Genomic DNA, 22468 nt, shown 5'->3' on the forward strand with positions numbered 1-22468 from the left:
ATTGGATCCAGACAGTTTGAAGCTGTCTTCGTCACCACTGTTGGGTTGCACCCAGTGACATCATCTTCTGCTTCGAGAGGAAGCGTTGAATGTAACATGAAATGTACATTTATTTGTCAGTGCTTTACTCAGAGTGTCCCCTCCTAAATCATTGGACTTGAAGTTCTGCTCGACCTGTCTCTAACTGATGTCATAGAAGGATCTGCACAGGAAATGTCTGTGATGTTTGGGTTGGACACATGCCAAGGCGTGATCCTTGTGTCAGTGTGTCAGTCAATGCCTCCCCAGGCCATAAATAAAAAAGGTGAAATTTATGGTGGCTTCCATAAAGGGTTACTAATTTTCCATCCCTAAAAAGAAATGAACTCGCTCTAGATTGAGTTCTCATTCGAAAACCTCTTCGCTGCACCACAGAAAGCACAAGCAAGAACATAAAAAGCCCCTTTTCTTCTAGGCATGGAAATGAGTGGAAAATATCAAAGGAGAGGTCTACTATTTTCTGACTAAAGGCTGTTCCTGGGGCAGAGCCTATTCATTTTCCCTTGAAAAGCTCAGAGCCACAGGCCCTTTTGAGGGTCCAAACTAGCTATTTTTACCAGGGCATTAGTTCAACATCTACTGTCATCTAGTTGCCAGTCCTCCCAACTCCAGACTACTTCAGTGTGGTGCAATCGGTTTTGGCCATGACCTCCCTTCATTTCAAGCCTCAACCTCCGTTTCAGAGGCCGTCTCCATCACTGCTCCCGGCCAAACCAATTAAGATGCCGTTTCTGGTGCCAATAATTTCTGTTTTGGTGATGATACTGACATCAATATCTAAAACGCCCACCATACACTTGTTGGTAGGGCCTAAGACCAATGTATACCAGAAGCAGCTAGAATCTCCTTCTATTTTACCTGTGATAAGACAGCAATGCTTTAGGAAATGGAGGCCTTATTTAGGTCAAACTCTTACTTAAATACCACATGGTGTAGGTCACACAGAAGATGATGATGGCGAAAAGTACAATCAGAGAAGAAAAATCTTTTTCGACCATTGGATTCAATATCTCTCTTACTAATAGATCTTAAAGATCTTGGAGGGTTTGACACTTTATCAGATAATGGTATTCAGCCTACAAAGACCCTTCTTCCACTAGGCATGCCCAGGATTTGTGGTGCTACTTAATACAGCAAAAACAGTCTCTATTCTGTTGCATGTTGGCTGAGACTAAAACATCGTTTTTTACTGAAATTATATAGTGAAGGTATAATAAACTTAATGAGTCTCTGATGGGTCTTGTCTCTCAAGTCTCAAACTTGAGAAACCTCCATTGACTGTTGCAGTGTCTTAATCTGTTTTATGAAGGTACATGCCCGCACATTCACATCTTCCATATTGCAGCTCTCATCTTACATGGGAATGTCCGGTAGTTTAGGCATGTTCCTTAATGTGTAAAGGACTACACTCCCATCTGCTCCCTCTGTTAAATAGGACTCCAGATGCTTGGACGAATTGGGAAGGAAGATGTTCACTTCTGGAAGTGCTCCTTTTGAGCAAACAGTGCATCTTGTTTGCTTATTTGTTATACTCATGCTTTCTGGGAAATGGCCTCAGCTGTTGCAAGTCACCTACCAGAAGTTATGCATTCTTTTACCTAATTAGACAGTGATGACGTGGATGCAGCCAGATATACAATGCATCTGGGCCTAAATTCTGTGGACTTGGCATCCCATAATATGGGCTCTGGGTTTTCTTATGAATGAATTTGTGGATGAGACCCACCAGAATTTCTGGGGATGTGCAAGCTGAGTTTCTGGATATGCCCTTTGATGGTTTTCACCTTTTTGGCAAGAAAGTAGATAATTCATTGCAGAAGATAAAACATAATAAGGCCACTGCATGAGCTTATATCTTACAGCCCACTTCATAGTGATTCCATGAGCAATAAATGAAGAAATGTAGGGTCTACAGCCATTCTTTCTAGCATCAGCAAATACATGCTCCACAGATTTCCTTCAGTGTAAGGTCAAAATGTTTCCCCTGTTATTGTTCAGGGTCCTTTAACACAAGTTCTCCAGTTGGTATCAGACTCTCCAGGTTTCTGTCAGAATGGCAGGTATAAATGTATCAATTGGTACTTTCTTCCATCTGTAATGAAGCTTCCCTTGGTACCCCACACAAACAACTTGGTAAAAGAAGTTGGATCTCTCTTAGTTATCAAAAGGTGCACTTTAGTTTGTTCCCCCTACTGAGAGGGGACCAGGGTGTTAGTCCTGGTACACCCTATAACCCGAGGCTTGAGACCTTTTCTACACTTGAGATATTTGTGATTCGGCATGGTAACTCTTCTTCATATTTTTAGTGTCATCCAGTCACAGGACTGGCTAGTTTTGGTGGACTAGCAGGTCGCATGTGTTCATAATCCATTTCTTCCTCGGCATAGACAGTACCTCCTTTCTGCTGTCCAAAGTCTCAATTTTCAGTTCACAGTTTTCCCATTCGTCTCTTGTGAGATCCAAGAGTTTATACAGAAGTGTTAATAGTAGCTTTAGGAAGTCTTCATAGACATGTCATCCATGTGTACCCATATCTGGATGACTTGCTGTTTAAAGCACATTCTCGACTGTCCATCAGTTCCTAAAATCTACCATCACTCTTGAGAATTTGCTCTCATTTTGGAGAAATCTCATATATTTCCAACTCAAAGAATTCAGCTTAAAATTGCATTGTTAGATACTTTCCAGATGGGATCTTTACATTCATCGGAGTGCTTGGTCCACTTTCAGGAAATGTTTTTTTACAGTTTTTTGCTCATCCAGCACAAACTGCTAAACTGCTGTCGAAACATCCAGGTCTAATGGCCTTCTTTATGGTTCAGGTTCTGAAGCATGACCCTGTAAACATACGCTTCAGTGGCTTTTACGCAACAAATGTAATAAATGTTATGTGAGCATGCAGGACCAGATTTTTTTGTATTAATAAAAAGTCCAGTCCCTACATTTGTGGACTGTTCCAGAAAATCAGTTTCAGGGTTGTTGCTCTCATTCACCATACCTGGTTGTGAGGACAGTAATGAATGCCTCCCTGTTGATGTGGGGGCACGCTGAGACAGACTTAAATATGATGCTTGGCGGACCCAGGGGAAAGTACAAGATGCATATTCATCTTGAAAATAAAACGTCACAAAACCAACTTTAGCCTAATAGTTCTGGTATAGGCAAGGAACCCTGGTAACTCTTTGGTGGTTACTCCTTGACAACTTCCTCTCAGAAAAGATCTTATGTATTGTACATAAAAGATTACATGAACACATCCCCTTACTTTCTCGGTGATTACTTAAGCCATACAAACCCTCTCGTAATCTCCGCTCCTCACAAGCAAATCTCTAATCAAGTCCCCAATTTAGAAAGCCTCTAGTGGCCACTAAATCTTTTACCAACCTGGCAGCATCAAGCTTCAATTTGCTCCCTCTGACCTTGGATCTAATTCCCCCCACTATTGTAAGAGGAAAAAACTTAAAATATAATAATTTTCTTCCGAACCCTGACAATCTTCTTCAGTTAAATCTTTATAGCTCCAATCTATACCGCTTTAATCTATGCCACTCCACTGTATGTACTCTACGTCAGTCCATTCTGCACCACTCTACTTTACATCACTCTACTCTACGCCAATGTACTGTATGTACGCTACTCCACACCCTATGCTACTCCACTCTAGGCCACTCCACTCCCCTCTACGCCATTCTCCTGCACACCACTCTATGCCACGCCATAAACTGTCAGCCATGCTGAACAGCAGCCCCACTCCATTAATTTTTAGCAATGCTGAACAGCAGCCCCGCTCCATTAATTTTTAGCAATGCTGTACAGCAGCCCCGCTGCTGTACAACATGGCTAAAAGACATTGGCAAAGCCAATAGTTCTCAGATGAGCGAGACCTATTGGCTTTAATGCTGGTTTCCTCTGACTTCTGCGTTTGCCCCCGTCCTCCTCCCTCCGGGCCTGCAAACATATGGTACATGAATGCATTCCGCGTGATTTGATTAGGAAGAGAAATGTACAAGAAGCCATAATAGTGAGCTTCTCTCAATTCAGAGTTACTTACCTAATCAAATATTTAGAAGCTCTTAGTGCTTCTGAGCGAATATATTCGCCCGATCCCGAGAGAAAACAATTGTCCTGGTGTGGAAGGAGCCCGTGTATAAAGAGCTTCAGCCGATTAACAAGAGACTCATTTTTGTTTAGATTTCTGCAACTTATCCTACTATCAAATAATGACGTTAGCGTCTTGGAAGGAGTGGTTTTATCCTACTGGAACACCTCATGTTTATTTGTTGAGTTTCTGTCTCACATGTAACTTCTCTCCCCATGAATATATTACACACATACTAAAAGGTCCACTATTTGGGACTTTCTAACTGACAATGAACCTTCTGAAATGCAGTCTTGATACCGATTTGAAAACACGCGACATGACGTCAGACTTGCCTATCTCCGTAATTGGGTATTCTTGTCATGGAACTCATTCACGCCATCTTCTGTCGGGATTGTCCTTGGTTCTCGCACCGCAACGCCATATACACCATTTTAGACTGTGCTCAAACCAACGCCGTACTGCACGGATTCAATTGTTTTGGAGAAAAGAGCAGATATCATCGCCCGAAGCATGAGTGTGGCATTATTAAGTGTGTATCTCAGCTGACCGTGCATGTGCGTCAGGCCTCCTCTCTGAATATATTGTTTTAGAGACTTCGTTGCAATAGATTGTCAGTGTCGCGATCGCCAACATGGGACCATTCATGTACATGTCATCATGTGACTGGAAGTCTGGAACATACATTCCGAATACATAGTACAACATCTAATTCCTATTTATGTTGCGTGGTTCTAATGCCTTTCAGTAGCGTAGTGTGTCGTGGGCCCGCACCTAGCGCAAGGAAGGAAATGGGCTCCCTGGCTGCTACTCGCACAATAAAATACATCAGTAATCAGGGTACAGTGCCCCCCTCAGGTCTCTGGCCCCGGGGCCGCTGCACCAACGGAAGATTCGCTCCTGATTGCTTCTATGAAGTGATGAGGCACGCACGGCGACGGAACAGTTTCCTGAGGGGGTTGGGGAGGTGTCCTGGCCCCCACTGTCTCCTCACTAATAGCAAAGGAGTCGTAAAAACAGAGTTGCTGCTTAAAAGCGAGTGTATCAAAAGGCCAAACATTTAGCAGCAAAGAGATGGCAGTTTAATTTTCGCAGATTTATAGGCCAACTTGATGGAATAGTGGAATGATATCTATAGACAGTACATCCTCCATCAAATTGGTCTTTGTCCAGCTACATCCACTCAGATATGACTGAAGAAGAGCTTTCACAACTTACGGCGGTTTGCTTCAAAGACAAATCTAGGGAACCATTTTGTATGAACGTGAATGGACGCTGTGCTATGAACCGTCTCCCTTCAGGTGACCATTTTCTATCAACTAGTGACTGACTCGTCACTGTAAATATGTGAACTCGGTTAAATAGTTTCAGCCTGGCGCTCTGATAGGTGTGATTTTTTTCTGTGTGGGCATTAATGCGTCCCATTACAAAAACATCCTCAACGGTTAGGAACATTCAGAAAATTAATTGAGGGTGCCTCAGCAGAGAGGCGAGGGGATGCTGGGAGTGGCAAAGGATTCCTATCTCTCTTTCCATCTCTTATTGCCTGTCTTCATACATTTTAAGTCCACATTTACCAGCGGCATTTGCAGGTAGCAAGAGGAACACATTTTGCTTGCCATGATGTAGTCTTAACTTGGCACTGATGCGGAATTTTTTTTTTTACTGTTAAACTCATAATTGTATCAATGTTGAATGAAAACTGGACTTGAATAAAACAGAGAAATAATGCATCAGACCAGTTTTAGTCTTTCAACACAGTTTTTTTTCCGGCGTGATTCTGCTGGTTTACAGCATGGTAAACAAAGGAAGGAAAATAAAAAGAAATGTCGTCTTAGCGCAGGGAGGAGACGCGCTGCACACCAGTGACATTTTGCTTTTTATTCAGAAACAAACACTCCACTTCAGGTTTCTGACATGGGAATTTACCTGCCATGCTTTTTTACTGAAAGTGCTTTATCAAGGCAAAAATGCCTTGCTAACGAGTAGGCACACACGGAATAAGCTGGGCAGTGTGTGCCTGGGCTTAAGAAGAGGGAGGATGTCCAAGTAGATTGGCACACTTGCAGCCATACTGTAAGCAACCTCCTTAAGGTGGATTAGTTTCTTTTGAACCTATTAAATTATTTGTTGCCTTCCAACTTCAGGATAAAATGCCAGTGTTTAGCATGCTGCTGGAATATTTAAAAGTACATGTAAAGTTTCATTTATAAAATATAGAATGTTTATACATTTGCTGGAAAATCTCTGTCGTGATATATATCTAACATCCTTTCTGATGGATACTTCTAACTCCATATTCTTCCCCTTGTAAATATCCCCAAGCTATAGACTTAATTCAGAAACTCAAAAAACAGTGCTCCTGCACGTCACTAGGTAATGTCTTGAAACTGCATCACCATTCCGCCCGGAAGTGATGAGTGGAGCTGCATATAAGTGCCGTCCATGTGCGCTGATAGCAGTTCCTTTCTTTCTGCACCTTTAGATGCAGATCCAAGCTACACTCCTTTTCCTTCACCTTGCTTAGTGATTGTTTCCTCTGAACCTCCTAGTACAGGGTTTGAATCTTGTACGTTCTATCACAAACAGGTGTGTATGACAAATCCCCATGACAAATTCCCTACCAAGGTAGATGTCGACAGTGCTCAGATGACTCCGAAGGCCATCCAAGAACACAAGACAAATCTCTATGTAGCAAAACACTGTAAGGGTCTACATAGGTCCTGCTCATGGTGAAATTGAGAATGCAGACCCATTCCCACTACCAAAGTAATTCCCACAGTAGATTTTTTTCGCTGTCGAAGTCTTCGGGTAAGTCCAGCAAGAAACCTAAGTCCAAGAGGCACTCCGCCCCTTCTCACCACTCTCTTTCTCCTGAGAAAGCATGAATGCATCACCAGACCTCTAGTCTTGCTCCCGTTCCACTGCACTGAGAAGCTGATTCCATCTTTGGTTACTTTGGATCCTGAGGTTTAAGCCTTTTGAGAGACTGCGCTGTGGATCTTTGCACTCTTTTAGATCCCTCTGGTATGTCTTCAGACCCCAAGGATCTGCAGGGTCCTTCAGTCGGGTTGCCACCAGTAGTTTTTTCCTCAGCACAGTCTGTGCACCTTGAACCTACTTCTGGTTCTGTACCAGCATCATCGCCACCGGCACCAGAGGAGGAGCCGCAACATATCATGGCACAAACTCAGAGTAAAATTTAGCTTAACCGTGGCCTTGCTTCGATCCTGATGTGGATAAGTCAATGCTCAATCCCTCAGATTCAGACACTGTCCCATTACCGTGCATTCACACACGGACACTACATCAACTCAGACTCTGAACAGAACCAGCCAAATGAAGACGAGAATGGAGGGAATGGGGAGGAGTTTGCCCTTAGGATGAAGTCGATTGGTGTATAGACCCTCAAGATGCCAGTGGTTTGGACATTCACCTGATACTGGGTGGGTCCTCCGGGTTTCCCCTTCCCCCCCCCCCCCCCCAAGCTCCCAGACCGACAATAGAGGAAAATGCGTCTTTAGCTACAGTTATTAGGAGGACGGCTGACGTCCTTGCTTCCAACTCCCCATTATGAAGGTGAAAACTGCGGTCCTCGATCCTGGCCAGGCTTTGACGTTCCTGTTCTGCCATTCAGGGAGGCCCTCACGGACGCACTGTTGGGCATTTGGACTAAGCCATGTTTGGCCCTCCAGTCAATCAACTGGTCACCTGCCGCCATAGACTAGCTCCAAGTGATCCAGATTTCTTAAAACAGAATCCAACTCCTGAGAGTTTGGTGGTGCAGGCGTTCAACAGCAGAGTCAGCCGTAAAGTCTTTCTGCCACTCTATCTCACAGAGTCCAAATGTTTGGCAAATGTATTTTCTCGTCAGTCAACCTTGCCTTGAGGTTGGTCCATGCCAGCTCTCTCCTTTGGGACATGATTGGTGAGATATTACTGGCAGGCCCAGACGATTTAAGGGCTTCCTTGACCCAAACCATTTAGGATGGCTTGGGATTCAGCCAAACTCATTATCTGCTTGGGGCTAGACACCAATGATTGTCTGAGAAGGGACTATTGAGACCTGCATGATGCTTTGGCACCAGGCGTCGATGAGATCCACAGGCTTCTTCGGGGACATCCAGGCATTCTTAATGGACATGCCCTTTGTCAGTTGCCACCTGTTTGGCGATAATGCAGACTCAGCCCTGGAGCATTGTAAGGGGAGCCAAGCCAAAACACGCTGTTTGGGCTGTTTGACACTAGTCTAGCGATCCCCAAACCCCCTAGCTGTTTTGCCCTTTTTGAGGATATGCCAGAGGCTTGGTGTATAAACCGCATCAGGCACCACCGCCTACACAACAGGCCTCCCAGTCCTTTTGAGGTCAGGCTGTTGGCTCAACAATGACAAGACGTTCAGGGGTAGCACACATCCCAATTCCCCACCCCTCTGGAAACATTTTCAAAACCTCTTTAGTGCACGCAGCTATCCAGTAAGAGCTATTTCTAGCCACTTCCTTCAATGGTGGCTGAACATTATGTACCACAGGTGGGTCCTTCCTTTCTGACCCATTGCACCTGCCACCTTCATCAGAACAGTTTTCAGAGGGCTATGTGTTTTTTTAATGCCAGGCGGTGTTGGCTGTTTTCACCTAAGGAGCCGCAGAGAGTATAGTGGCCTTAGAAAAGGGGGCTGAATGTTATTCCGAAGAAAGACAAAGGCCTTTGTTTTACTTTGGACCTTAACCATCTCAATGCCTTCTTGGGCAAGGATGAATGTAAGATGCTCAAGTTTGCCTAGGTTCTTTCTGCCCTGGATTCTGGAGACTGGATGGTAGCACTGGACCTACAGGATGCCTGTTTTCACATTTCTGCCCTGCAGGCCTAAAAGCACTATCTGCGGTTTAGGGAGGGCCTTGAGCGCTTTCAGTTTGCCTTTCTCCCTTTCAAGCTCACCAGTGCCTCTTGTGTGCGCACAAAGGTGATGACCACTGCCCTTCTTCAGTGGTTGTGGGTACCTGTCTTCTCCTGTCTCAATGACTGCCTATTGGAGGTAGGCTCACCACAGTCATCAATTGTAGACCACCTACAAATAACGGTGAACCTCTTGACATCATTAGCATTCTCAGTCAACCTTCCAAAGTCACACCTGCTCTTTTGTAGCCATCCGGGATGCTGTACGCTTTCAGGCCCTTCCTCCAGACCAATGAGTCTAGGACATTTGGACTCTGATCCGATGTTTCAGCCTTTGTCCTGGGTCTCGGTGAGGATGGCATTGTGACTTCTTGTCCTTCTAGCCTCCTGCATCCTGCTTGATGGCACATGCAAGCTCTGCAGTGGGATCTGAAGTTTCAGTGGGTCCAGCACCAGGGTACCTGTCCGACTTCGTTCAAGTTTAGGAGGAGACCGCAAAAGATCAACAGTGGTGTCTGCTTGACTACAATTGGACCAGTGGCATACCCCTCTCCCTACTGCACCCAGAGCTAATGGTGGTGATGGACTCATCACTACTGGGTTGAGGAGGCCATCTGGGAGAGGTGAAGACCATAAAACACGAGTCTCTGGTGAACACCTGCTTCCATATCAGTTTGCTTCAGTAGCAGGTCAATTCTCTTGGCGTTGAAGGCCTCCCTGCCCACCATCAAGGAGATCCTGGTGTAGGTTCTCACAGACTACACCACCACCATGTGGTACTGCAACAAGCAGGGCAGGGCAGACTGGGGTCCTGTGCCAGGAGGATCTACGTCTCTGGAAGTGGCAACATTGTCAGAGCATATCCCTGGTGGTATACAGACTCACCACCTAGGGAAGTAGTGCTTTGGTATCTGTTCACAAGATGAGGAAACTGCGATTAGAAGTATCCATCAGAAGAACAAGTTTCCTTCCATAACGCTATTTCTGGTGGAAACTATCCTACTGCAGGCTGCTCACTGCTCTCCCACCTCCCTGCTCTCTTTCCATTCTAAAAAGGTGCCAGTTTAGGACTCTTCACACTGGTTCTTCCAATTAGCTGAGGGGCTCCACATCTGAAGGCGCAGACAGGCCTATGAAAGAAATTGGACGTCAGCATGCATAAGTGGCGCTTATATGCAGCTCTGCTCATCACTTCCAGAGCAGAATGAAGTTGATAAGGAATCGCTTGGCATGGCCAAACAGTGCACAGGGGCACTGCTTTTTGAGTTTCCAGATTCAGTCTCGCAACTGGGGATAACTGTAGAGACATCTAGCCGCAGATTCCTTACCTTTGAATTTCCCAGGCGTCAGACTGGATCCGAAAGATTTTTCTTCGATTAATGCCCCTGCGTGCTGGTAGGTGGCATCAATCAGCTCCGCGTGACGTCGGCGGTGGCGTCTGCGCCCTTGTGATGTCCTCGTCACCTCATTAGGCACCACCTCGGCGCACTGACATCAGTTCTTTTCTTTCTGCGCCAGCCAGTGCAGATCCATGAAAAGAGCTACCCTTTGTCATTTTTTGACAGACTTTTTTCAATGTTTTGTCGCCCCTTTTTTGGTGTGTAGGTTTTCCTCATGTCTAAGAAGACTTCTGATTTCAAGCTGTGCGGCGCTTGTCTTCCATGCCATGTCAGTGATGGACCCACACCTGGTTTGTCTCTGGTGCCTGGAGCAATAGCTGCTACCAATTGGGAGTGCTGGGGCAGGGACAGGGGGTGCCGGTGAAGGAGGGGGGGTTGGAGGGTGAGAACAAAAAGAAGAGAAAAAAAACACTTCCTTCGGCCAGCCGGCCGCCACCTCTCCTCCATCCTCTTCCTCCTATCTCCGCCAGCAACAGGAAGTACCAGGCTCCCAGGCTCCCCATAGCCAATCACAATGCTGCAATGCTGCGTTGTTATTGGTCGAGTGCCGAAACATGGTGCTCAGACGGGGACTGGGAGGCTTTGCATGTTCTTCCCCAAGCTCTGTAAAGTGCGCAGGACTGTTTGGTCGGCCAAGCAGTCATGCGCACTTGAGTGCAAACCACTCCTCCACGGTGCTGCCCAGTCCCGCCCCACCCCACAAGCCACTGACTCAATAGGAAAAATACAATGATAACGATATGTTATTATTATTGTATTTTTCCTTTTGAGTCAGTGGGGTGACGCTCCTCTGCCTTAGCGGAGGAGCTGCCACTGGCCTGGAGCACAACCATGGTTGAAAATCATGCTCTGACTGCCGGATTATGACTCCGAAAGCTTTGAGGGAGCAGTCACTAAAGCTGCTTGTGGCCCCGCACTCGGCTCTATGTGGTTCTCCCTCGAGGTCTCGTTCTCTGTCCCGGTCGAGAGGAAGGTCCGGGAACTGCTCCGGGAGTCCCAAGTCTTTGTCCTCCCACTCAAAGTTGTTGAGTCGGTCAGGTAAGAAGCACAAGAAACATAAGAAGCTGACGTGACAAAGAAGTCTCAGTGCTACAGGCCTTGTTCCTCTGAACCTGTGCCTGGGTTAGCTCTGAGCTTCCCAGCCTTCCTGGGAGCTGAAGCAACCCCGCCCAGCTCAAGGAATGTTATGATGCCATGTGCCTCATATTTGGGTGGCCTGACCCTACCTGCGTGCCTTCGGGAGCCAGAGGCTCAGAGGGGGCTCCATCGGGTTCTGCGCAAGCGGGTCCTGCTCCGGAGCCAATGACCCCCGCATGGATCCAGCAATAGATCCACACAGATGCCAGTTGTACGACTGCGACCTTCCCCGGCGCCGGTCCCAAGACCAAGACTCCAGATGCAACAGGCACCCACTAGCGACGGCAGCCCCATTCTTATCCCTGAAGTTCCCAGAGTCGGATCGGCGCTGACAAAATCTTTAGGTTTAAGGTCCTTTCCTCTGCCCTATTCTAAAGGGCTAGGAATGAAGGAAGATTCGGAGTGGTCGCTGGACCTTTGACAAGACCAGCCTCATCAAGAAATGGACTGGTGTGAGGAATTGGGTGAGGCCAGCGGACTGAATGCATCTCCAGATTCTGGCCTGCATTCTCCCCCTACCGTGGCTACAGAGGAGGGAGCGTCGTATGCTATGGTGGTGCGAAGGGCAGCTGAAGTCTTGGGCCTTCAGCTCCCTTCGGTGGAAGTCAAGACAACTATCTTGACAGAGGTCTTGCAGCCTGGTGTTTGCTTCATTGGAGCCCCTGCTGCTTTTCAACGAGGCCTTAATTGATGTCCTACTGGGAACCTGTTCCAGGCCCAGCTCAGGGGCTCCTGTAAATAGGACAATTGCCCGCCACCATCGCCCGCACAGGGTGACCAAACTTTATTCACCAACCTCCCTACCCCCGAGAGCTTGGTGGTCCAATCATCTATCTCCCAAGGTGCGTTCCCTTCCGCATCTCAGGATAGGGAATCCAAGAGGCTATATTGTTGGGGTACAAAACATTTTTTTTCTTCCGCCAGCCTTGCATTGTGGTCGGTAAACACACCATGCTTATTGGGCCGTTATTTCTACACTTTATGGGAAACGGTTGCGCAAGTGCTGCCACAGGTCCTGCAGGAGGCCCGGGCAATCCTCTCCCAAGCAGTATCAGACAGGAGAGATGCTTTAAAGTTCGCCATTCGTTGTGGTCTCGATATGACCAGCTCGCTGGGCAGAGCGATTTTATGGACGGTGGCTGTTCAATGCCACTCCTGGTTGAGAACTTCTGGCTTTTCAGGGGATGTCCAGGCCTCTCTCATGGACATGCTGTTTGATGGCACCCGTCTCTTCTGAGACAGGGCAGACATGGCTCTGGAGCATTTGAAGGTCTCATGGGCTACGGCAAGTCCTTGGGTCTTTCAGTGGCCACACGTCCTCGGTCTTCTTTTTGCCCCTTTCGTAGCTGCAAAAGGGGCTTTCAGCAGTGCCAGCCATACCCCAGCCTCAAGACTGCTCAAATTCAACAACCTTTGCGCTGCCGTGGGCTCGGCTCGTTCCAATCCCGTGGGTCGAGCGGCCAGAGTTCGGGTCAGTCCACCTCCCCTCGCAACCTCACCCATCAAACCTTCCTAGTCTGGACTTTCAAGAGCCTGTGCGGCCAGTTGGTGGCAGGGTCGAGATCACCTCCACCGCAGGCACAACATCACCTCGGAGAGGTGGGTCCTCCAGATAGTCTGAGAGGGCTACTCCCTCCCCTACGAGTCTACCGCTCCCTCCATGCCTCCAATTTTCGACCGGCTGATGGAGGATCACCTGACTTTGATTCAGTAGGAAATCATGACTCTCTTGGGCAAGGGAGCCACTTACAGGGTTCTCACGCCAGAGGTAGGCTGTGGTTGTTATTCCAGCTACTTTCTGGTCCCGAAAGCGGAAAAGGGTCTAGCCCTATCGTTGATCTGCAAGTCCTCAACTACTTCCTCAAAAAGGAAAAGTTAAAGATGCTGACTCTAGCTCAGGTCTTGTCTGCCCTAGACCTAGGAGACTGGATGGTAGCATTGGACTTGCAGGACACCTGTTTTCACACTCCCATCCTGCCTGCTCATCGGTGCAGGACCACGAGCACTTTCAGTTTACCGTGTTCCCCTTTGGCTATACCAGCGCCCCTTGGGTGTTCACTAAGGTGATGGCGGTGGTAGCAGCATCTCCTCTGTACATATTAGGGGTGTCAGGGTTCCCCTATCTCGACGACTGGCTATTGAAGGCAACCTCGCCCAAGGCTGTCATCATCCACCTCTAAACTACAGCGGACCTCCTGCATTCGTTGGGGTTCCCTATCAACATGCCAAAGTCACACCTGACTCCCTCTCAGACACTCCCTTTCATCTGAGCTATTCTGAACACAGTGCAGTTTTGGGCCTATCCTCCCGAATGGCGAGTCCAGGATATTCAGGGTATGATACAGATGTTACCACCTGTATCCTGGATTTCTGTGAGAATGACTCTGAGGCTGCTGGGCCTCATGGCCTCCTACATCCTGCTAGTGACACATGCCTGATGGCATATGCAGGCTCTGCAGTGGGACCTGAAGTTCCAGTGGGCACTTCATCAGGGGAATCTCTCCGGCATGATCCAAATCTCAGAGAGAACTGCACAGGGCCTGCAGTGGTGGCTAACAAACCGCAATTGGGTCAGAGGCAGACCGCTCTCCCTTCCCCAACCAGATCTCACAGAAGTGACATATGCGTCACTCCTGGGATGAGGGGGCCATCTGGGATGGGTGGCGATCAGAGGACTCTGGTCTCTGGTGGTATTCGGACACCTCATCAACTTGCTGAAGCTCCAAGCAATTCGCTCGGCATTGAAAGCCTTTCTTCCTTCAATCAAGAGAAAGCTGGTTCAAGTTTTCATGGACAACACCACTACCACTGCAACAAACAGGGCTGGACGGAGTTGTGGACCCTTTGTCAAGAGGCCCTGCGTCTCTGGACGTGGCTGGAACAGCTGGGCATATCCCTGGTGGTTCAACACCCGGTAGGTTCTCTGAACACCAGGGCGGACAAACTCAGCCATCTATGCCTAGCGGATCACGAAAGGCGTCTCCATCCAGAGGTGGTGCAAGGTCTCTTTCAACTGTGGGGAGAGACTTGGTTAGATCTGTTTTCCACTGTCAAGAATGAGCAAAGTCAGCCGTTTTGCGCCATGGAGTTTCCAAGGCCGTTCTCGCTCAGCTCAGGTCTCCTATACGCCTTTCCACCAATACCACTCCTGTCCAGAGTGCTCAAGAAGATGAGGAGTGGCCGGGCCCAAGTTATGTTATGTTATGTTACCTTCGGTTTATATAGCACCAACTCACCTACAGGTCTCTAGGCGCTTAGAACCTCTAGCCAACAACTATAATTCAAGCATAAAAAGCGAGGGAGATACCCTGCAAGAAACTATTTAAGTAGGCCGAAAGCCTCTTTAAAAAGGAGCGTTTTTAGCTGCTTCCTAAAACATAAGAGGTTTCCTTCTCTCCGGAGTGATTCCGGTAGTCTGTTCCATAATTGTGGGACCAGTACCGAGAAGGATCTGCCTCCTTTAGTTGACAGCTTGTATCGGGGACAAACCAGCAGCTGAGCATTCCCAGATCTGAGAGCTCGTTTAGGCCTGTAGAGCTCCAAGCGTTCCTTGATATATACAGGAGCCTGTCCATAAATCGCCTTATGAGCCGTGCAAAGGCTCTTAAACTCCACTCTCTGCACGATGGGAAGCCAATGTAATTTATGCAATAAGGATGAGGCTTGAGTTCTTCTAGGGAGTCTAAAGATCAGTCGTGCAGCATCGTTCAACACAACCTGCTGTCTGTTGATCAAAGACTTTGGTAGGCCCAAATAGAGGGCGTCCCCATAATCCAGCCTTGATAATATTGTAGCAGAGACAACTGTACAAAGCATAGAAAAAGAAAAAAAGGGACAAGTTTGCGCAGCTGTCTAATCATGCCAGTACAGGTCCCTACAACAGCGGAGATCTGACTGGCCATTGACAGCTCATTGTCAATCTTGATCCCAAGGCTTTTTACTTTGTTGCTTGGTGTCGGCGTAGGACCCAAATCCTGGGGCCAATATAGATCACACCAAGGTGAGGCTGTAGTCGAGACCACCAATATCTCTGTCTTATCTGGGTTTATTTTCAACAGATTTGCCGTCATCCAACTGACCGTGTGTCTGAGAATATTTTGAGCATTGGATTGTGCTGTCGCCGTATTATCAATACTTAATAGTAACTGGGTGTCATCGGCGTAATTAGACACATGACAACCCATGTTAGCTAAGGAGTTGATCAGAGGTTGCAAGTAAAGATTAAATAGTAATGGAGAAAGGGCTGAGCCCTGCGGAACACAGCACTCCAAGACTCCAACCTCCGAAACACAGTCCCCCAATTGGATCCTCTGTGTCCTTCCTTTCAAAAAAGACTGTAACCATTTATAGGCCAGATCTTTTATCCCAAAACAAGCCAATCTGTCCAGTAGCAGGGAATGGCTGACAGTATCAAACGCCGCTGATAGATCTAAAAGTATCAGGGCGCTTGGTTTCTTACTGTCAGCCATACCTCTGAGCTCATCCAGCACCGCAAGCATCACCAACTCGGTGCTGTGATGTGCACGAAAGGCTGCCTGACGTTCCTGGAGTATATGGTGTGACTCCAGGAATAAGGAAAGAGACTTCAGCACATGTTGCTCCAAAACCTTGGACAAGAAAGGCAGTTGAGAGATCGGCCTGTAGTTTTTCAAAATGGTCGCATCGGCTCCAGGTTTCTTTAGCAGTGGTCTAACTCGGGCTTCCTTAAAACTAGATGGTAAAAGGCCGGTCTCCAACGAGCTATTGAGGAGGGGGATAATGTGATCTCCTAAAATGGGGCACGCCAAACGAAAAACCCTAGGGGGACATGGGTCCGCCGGGGATCCTGACTTAATTCTATTCATAAGCTGTTCAAGGCTTTGATAGTCTATTTCCGGAAACCTTGAAAAAGAAATTTCCAGGGGAGTTTGAGCTTCCTGTGGTGAAGGTGGGCCATTCAAAATACCGTTCTTAATCTCCAAGAGAATAGTCTCCACCTTCTCCAGGAAGAAGCGTTGAAACGTGTCCACATTTATTGTAGTTTCCAACGTTTCTGATTTTTTACTCAGCTCTGTCAGGATATTAAATGTTTCCTTCTGGGTATTTTCAGCCTGATTGATACGAGTTTTATACAAGGCTACTTTTGTAGCCATAATCAACTTTTTGTAGCCATTAAGAGAGATTTTATATCGTTCCCTATCAGTGCCATCCTTTTTTCTCCTCCAATTCCTTTCCAGAGAACGAAGCTTTTTTTTATGGTTCCTCAAAGCCGAGGTAAACCACGGGGCCCCCTTTCCTGTTCTTTTTACTTTTTGTGATTTCTCAGGTGCTATCTGATCTATCGCCAGACTCAAATTCCGAGTTATGTTCTTGTAGTCTTGGTCTAGATCTCCGCTAGATGCCAGTAGTTGAGCGTACCCAGAAAGGGTATTTGTCAGTGATTGTGAATCAACTCTTTTCCACTGACGAACTACTTTCATTTTTAGAGGTTTTTGAACTGGGTACCCTATAATAGGAATCTCACAGTTCACCATATAATGGTCTGACCAGATACATGGAGAAATATCCACAACATGTACCTCGGGGTCTGAGGTCCAAATAGGATCAAGGATATTCCCCTTAATATGCGTGGGGGCATTTACAAGCTGTCTAATACCAAAAGAGGACATGATGTTCTCTAAATGGCGAGGTGCCAAGTCATTATGGCTTTTATCCCAATGCATATTAAAATCCCCGGTTACCACAATTTTTTGGTATCTTGTACAAAGGTCAGATATCAAAGAGGCGAATAAATCATTAAACACTGACGTCGAATTTGGAGGACGATAAACAGTAAAAATCGCAAAACATGAATTATTCAAGGTAATCTTCACTCCCAAGACGTCAGATATGTCCAATGTTTCAGCCGCTATTTTGACAACCTTTAGATGTTTTTTGTACAGGATTGCTACCCCCCCCCCCCCCCCCCCCCAGCAATTTGGGCACGATTATGCCACACCGCATCGTATCCAAGGGGGAGGGCGGCTATGATATCAGGTAGGGAGTCATCACCCAAACATGTCTCCGTGAGGGTTAGGACATCAATGTCCTCATCCTGCAGGAGTGTAAAGATTTCTAAATGGTGCTTATGGAGCGACCTAGTATTCAAACACGTTCGCTTTAAAGTAGGTGACTTGGCCCCAGACCTCCCGCTAGGGACTCGAAGTAGATTCATGTCCCCTAGCCTAGCCACGGTGGTAGGATCTAGCCTCTGCATACCGCTGTCTAAGTGACGTAAATCACTGACAGAATATACATGGCGGAATGTAATAGTCTGCTGACCTGAGCCCGGTCGAGCGCGGACGGGCTGAACTCAGTCGTAACTCCGGCAGAAATCCGGCGGACCCGCTGCGCGTCAGCATGACCGCCTTAAGTACAGTTCTAGCGTCCTTGTGACGACTAGAGCCTAAACAAAGATGGCGCCCCCAGGCGTCCTTCTCACCCACCCAATATGTCCCCCAAGTAGTGGAGTGTAATCAAGGACCCGCTAAAAGAGCGGTGAATATTACCGATTATAGTGCGAGTATGAGGCCTGCCGATTAAAACCAGGGGAAACCAAAGCAAAATCAAAATAAATAGCAAACCGGGAAATATTTTTAAAAAGATTCTTACAAGCGCACTAATGCCGCTTCCAGCGAGACGCGCAATGCGCTGTTAGTGTCCGTTCAAGGTCCAGGACCCCAGTAAGATTTTCCCGCCTTAAGTACAGTTCTAGCGTCCTTGTGACGACTAGAGCCTAAACAAAGATGGCGCCGCCAGGCGTCCTTCTCACCCATCCTATATGTCCCCCAAGTAGTGGAGTGTAATCAAGGACCCGCTAAAAGAGCGGTGAATATTACCGATTATAGTGCGAGTATGAGGCCTGCTGATTAAAACCAGGGGAAACCAAAGCAAAATCAAATTAAATAGCAAACCGGGAAATATTTTTAAAAAGATTCTTACAAGTGCACTAATGCTGCTTCCAGCGAGACGCGCAATGCGCTGTTAGTGTCCGTTCAAGGTCCAGGACCCCAGTAAGATTTTCCCGCCTTAAGGACAGTTCTAGCGTCCTTGTGACGACTAGAGCCTAAACAAAGATGGCGCCGCCAGGCGTCCTTCTCACCCACCCAATATGTCCCCCAAGTAGTGGAGTGTAATCAAGGACCCGCTAAAAGAGCGGTGAATATTACCGATTATAGTGCGAGTATGAGGCCTGCCGATTAAAACCAGGGGAAACCAAAGCAAAATCAAATTAAATAGCAAACCGGGAAATATTTTTAAAAAGATTCTTACAAGCGCACTAATGCCGCTTCCAGCGAGACGCGCAATGCGCTGTTAGTGTCCGTTCAAGGTCATTTATGTGGCTCCAGACTGGGCACGGAGAGTCTGGTATCTCAAGCTTCTCCAATTGAGCATCAATCCTTCAATCAGGCTGCCCCTTTGGAGGATCTTCTGTTGCAGCAGCAGGGAAGGGTCCTCCACCCGAACCTGTTAACTCTACGCCTTCTTGCATGGAGATTGAGCGGCACTAGTTGATAGCAGTTGACCTTCCTCTCGAAGTCTGTACTGTTATTCTGGCAGCCAGGCGTCCCTCTACCAAGACCGGGTATGCCGGCTAGTGGAAAAAATTGTAAAATATTGTAGAGAAAGGTCTGTTGATCCTCTTTCTGCATCCCTTTCTCAGGTTTAGCTTTTTATTTCAATGCTTGACTGGCAGGGCTCCGCACTGGGCACTCTCAAAGGGTGCCTTTCGGTCCTGTATGCCTACCCGAGACTTCCAGACCAACCCTCATTATTTAAATCTCCCAATTGTAAATAGATTCCTTAAAGGACTTGTACATATGTTTCCACCTTCCCCTTCTATTATGTCTCAGTGGGACCTTGATTTGGTTCTCACCTTTCTAATGTGCACTCCATTTGAGCCTCTGCACAATTGCCCCCTCCGGCTGCTTACTATCAAAACAGTCTTCTTAGTGACAATCACATCTGCCAGAAGGGTGAGCGAATTGCAGGCTCTGTCATTCAAGCCTCCTTACCTGACCATGTTCCCTGATAAGTTGGTGTGTCACCCTAGGGCCTCTTTCTTTTTTAAAGTGGTAAAACCATTCCACATAGGGCAATCTGTCACCTTCCCTACCTTCTACACTCCTCATCACAACTCTGAAGAAAAGTAGCGACTCCACCGTCTGGACCCAAAAAGAGCGTTGTCGTTCTACCTTGACCGTACTAAAGCATTCTGGGTGGATGACCAACTCTTCGTAGGGTACTTTGGAGCAAAGAAAAGTTGTGCGGTGCAGAAGAGGACTATCTTGCGATGGATGGTCCTTGTTATCAAAATTTGCTAGGCTCTGGCCAAAAAGCAGCCTCCTGAAGGTTTAAGGGCTCGCCCCACCAGAGCTAAGGCTCCTACCATGGTGTTGAAATGTGGAGTTCCAGTCCTCGACATTTCTCAGACATCCCTGCCAACATTTACCAAGCACTACTGCCTGAACTGTCAAGTCTGCAGGGATGGCCTTTTTACCCGCTCCGTCCTGCACAACGTCCTGGAATAAACTTGCCCGCAGTCCCTCCCCTGGAGGTGGTATTGCTTGGGTATCTATTCAAAGTTGAGGAATCTGCGGCTAGATGTCTCTATTAGATGGACAAGTTCATTCAGTAATGCCTTATCTGGTAGAGACATGATCTAGATGCAGATTCCTTACCAACCCACCCATCCTCTTTGCACTGTGAACAGGGCTCTAGGGTCAGGACTGATCTCTTTCAGATCCCTAGTTGTTCAGAAACACGCCAATGTCAGTTCACTTTATGGTTTTGTGCTACTGGCATGGAAAGTTGTGAAAAGTAACTGACGTCAGCGCACCAAGGTGGTGCCTAAATAGGTGACGCGGACGTCACAACGACACAGATCATGCTGACGATGTCACGCGGAGCCGACCAGTGCCACCTACGGACGCACAGGGGTATTGCTCAAAGAAAAATCTTCCGGATCCAGTCTGAGGCCTGGGAAATTCAAAGGTAAGGAATCTCCGGCTCGATCATGTCTCTACAAGATCAGGTGTTACCGAAGGTAAGTAACTTGTCCATTCGCCAGGTGAGGAATCTGCTGTTATTTTGCCTACACAAAAGAGTTTTGGTTTGTACTTGATACACTCATGAACTTCGGTATCATCATCAATATGAAAGCATTACGAAATTCTCTTTTTCAAAAGAATTTTCCTCATATTTGACAGTAGCCCTTAAAAAATACAACATAAAGTGCCTCTATATAGATCATTGTACATCTGAACTCCTTCAAGGTTATCTGGGTGGACTGCATCATCTCCTACACCCGCATTGAATAGTGGTTTGAATGAAAATTGTGATTAGACCTGCCTTGCTAATATTCTAGAGGCTTGGCAATCTTTATTTCCTCTCAGTATGTCTGCTCTCATCGACAGAGATAATCTCACGCTTACAATCCACTAATGTAGGTATGTTCTTCTTTGTTTCACAGTCCCACCACCTACGTCTTGGATGAGGACGAACCACGCTTCCTTGAAGAAATTGATTACAGTGCAGAGAGCAATGATGAGGGAGATGTTGATTTGGTTGATAATCCAGTAGACTATGAGGCTTCAGCCATGGAAGATGCCAACAGCGACTTAGAAACTACCAAGAATCCATTCTCTTGAAGGGATTTCACAACCAGCAAAAGTCCGGTCTGTGGACACGCACGCTGCTATCCAGAAAATGGTGGCCTAGTTAGAATTCGGCCGCACAAGGCTGGCTCGCAAGATGACCTGTCTAAAAGCAGTACGGTTAATAGATAATAAACGTGTTCTCTGTTCATGATACAATGGTATTTCTTTCAGTTAACTTCTTTTGTGCTTCACTTACAGCACTGGGTGCACAAAGGATTGATTCAGTGTTTCCCGCCAACTAAGTTGCTGCTTGACTTTATTTCAGTGCCCAGTCTCTCTAATGGGGCAGATATATGCAAACTACTAGGCCACAAACAACAATCAGTCGGTATGGACTGTTGATTTTGTGCGCACAGTGGAGTTTCGGAAGAAGTTGGTCTGAACTTTTGAAAATGTTGTCTCAATATTCTTAAAGTGTTTTTATCCCCTCTTCCCTCATATACTCTTTCTGCTGCTGTTTGTTGTCAGAGGTTGGATGAAGAGCCTCTGAATCCCCATTCAGTGTTTTCCACCCATACTTCCATCTTGTTTTCGTTATTTCTTTTTATGAAAGAATGTTTGGAATCAGTACATTTTACCTATGTGTGCACAAATGCACATCCTGGACTTGTATTCCTTTGGTGCATAACTTACAGTACAGTGTTATTCGCAAAACAATTCAGCTGTACAGTTTTTTTTTAATGTTGAAACTTTAAACAACATATTTATTTCTATGAAATTGTGTTCAGTATTTTATTGTGTTTGAAGTAATCCAAAGCCTGCTTTAAAAAAAATTACCGAATTAAAAATACGATTTATCCTATGTTGCTTTTGTTTATTGTCCTTTCTTCCGAAATATTGCTTCAGTGTACGGGGTTCCCGTAACTTTAATGCCAATTACTGGAGAGATACTTGAGCGCACTCAAGTGTAGCGTGTGCTTTGGGTGTCTAGAGGGGTCTGCTAAATGGCTTGTTTTTATACTTAATAAATCAAGCACAGTTTAATACTCAGGGAGCAGCCATATTCATTCCCATACATGTGTTTTGGGCAACGGGACACTTCTGTTCTGATTTGTTATATAATACTTTGTCCTATCTGTGATTTACAGACATTTAACCACTACACTCTTAGGAGGCACAGTTTATTTAATTAGAAAACGTTTCAACTAATAGAATGCTTTGGTTTTAACACTGATTTTGATTAAAAACTTTAAAGAATTTGGATCCAGGTCCTATACAGT

General features: G+C 46.5%; 1 protein-coding gene across 2 annotated transcripts in view; it reads left to right on the forward strand.

Annotated features, from left to right (window-relative positions):
• Positions 1-22050, forward strand: part of AGTPBP1 (ATP/GTP binding carboxypeptidase 1) — a 1256713-nt gene extending 1234663 nt beyond the window's left edge. For both annotated transcript variants that reach the window (XM_085633101.1, XM_085633102.1), the window contains one exon: positions 21062-22050. In XM_085633101.1, coding sequence (XP_085489227.1) covers positions 21062-21239 — 178 coding nt within the window. In that variant the 3' untranslated portion in view covers positions 21240-22050. The remainder of the gene's footprint in view (positions 1-21061) is intronic.
• Positions 22051-22468: the final 418 nt, after the last annotated feature.

This window comes from Triturus cristatus, chromosome 2_1 (assembly GCF_964204655.1).
Source record: "Triturus cristatus chromosome 2_1, aTriCri1.1, whole genome shotgun sequence".
Taxonomy (NCBI): Eukaryota; Metazoa; Chordata; class Amphibia; order Caudata; family Salamandridae; genus Triturus; species Triturus cristatus.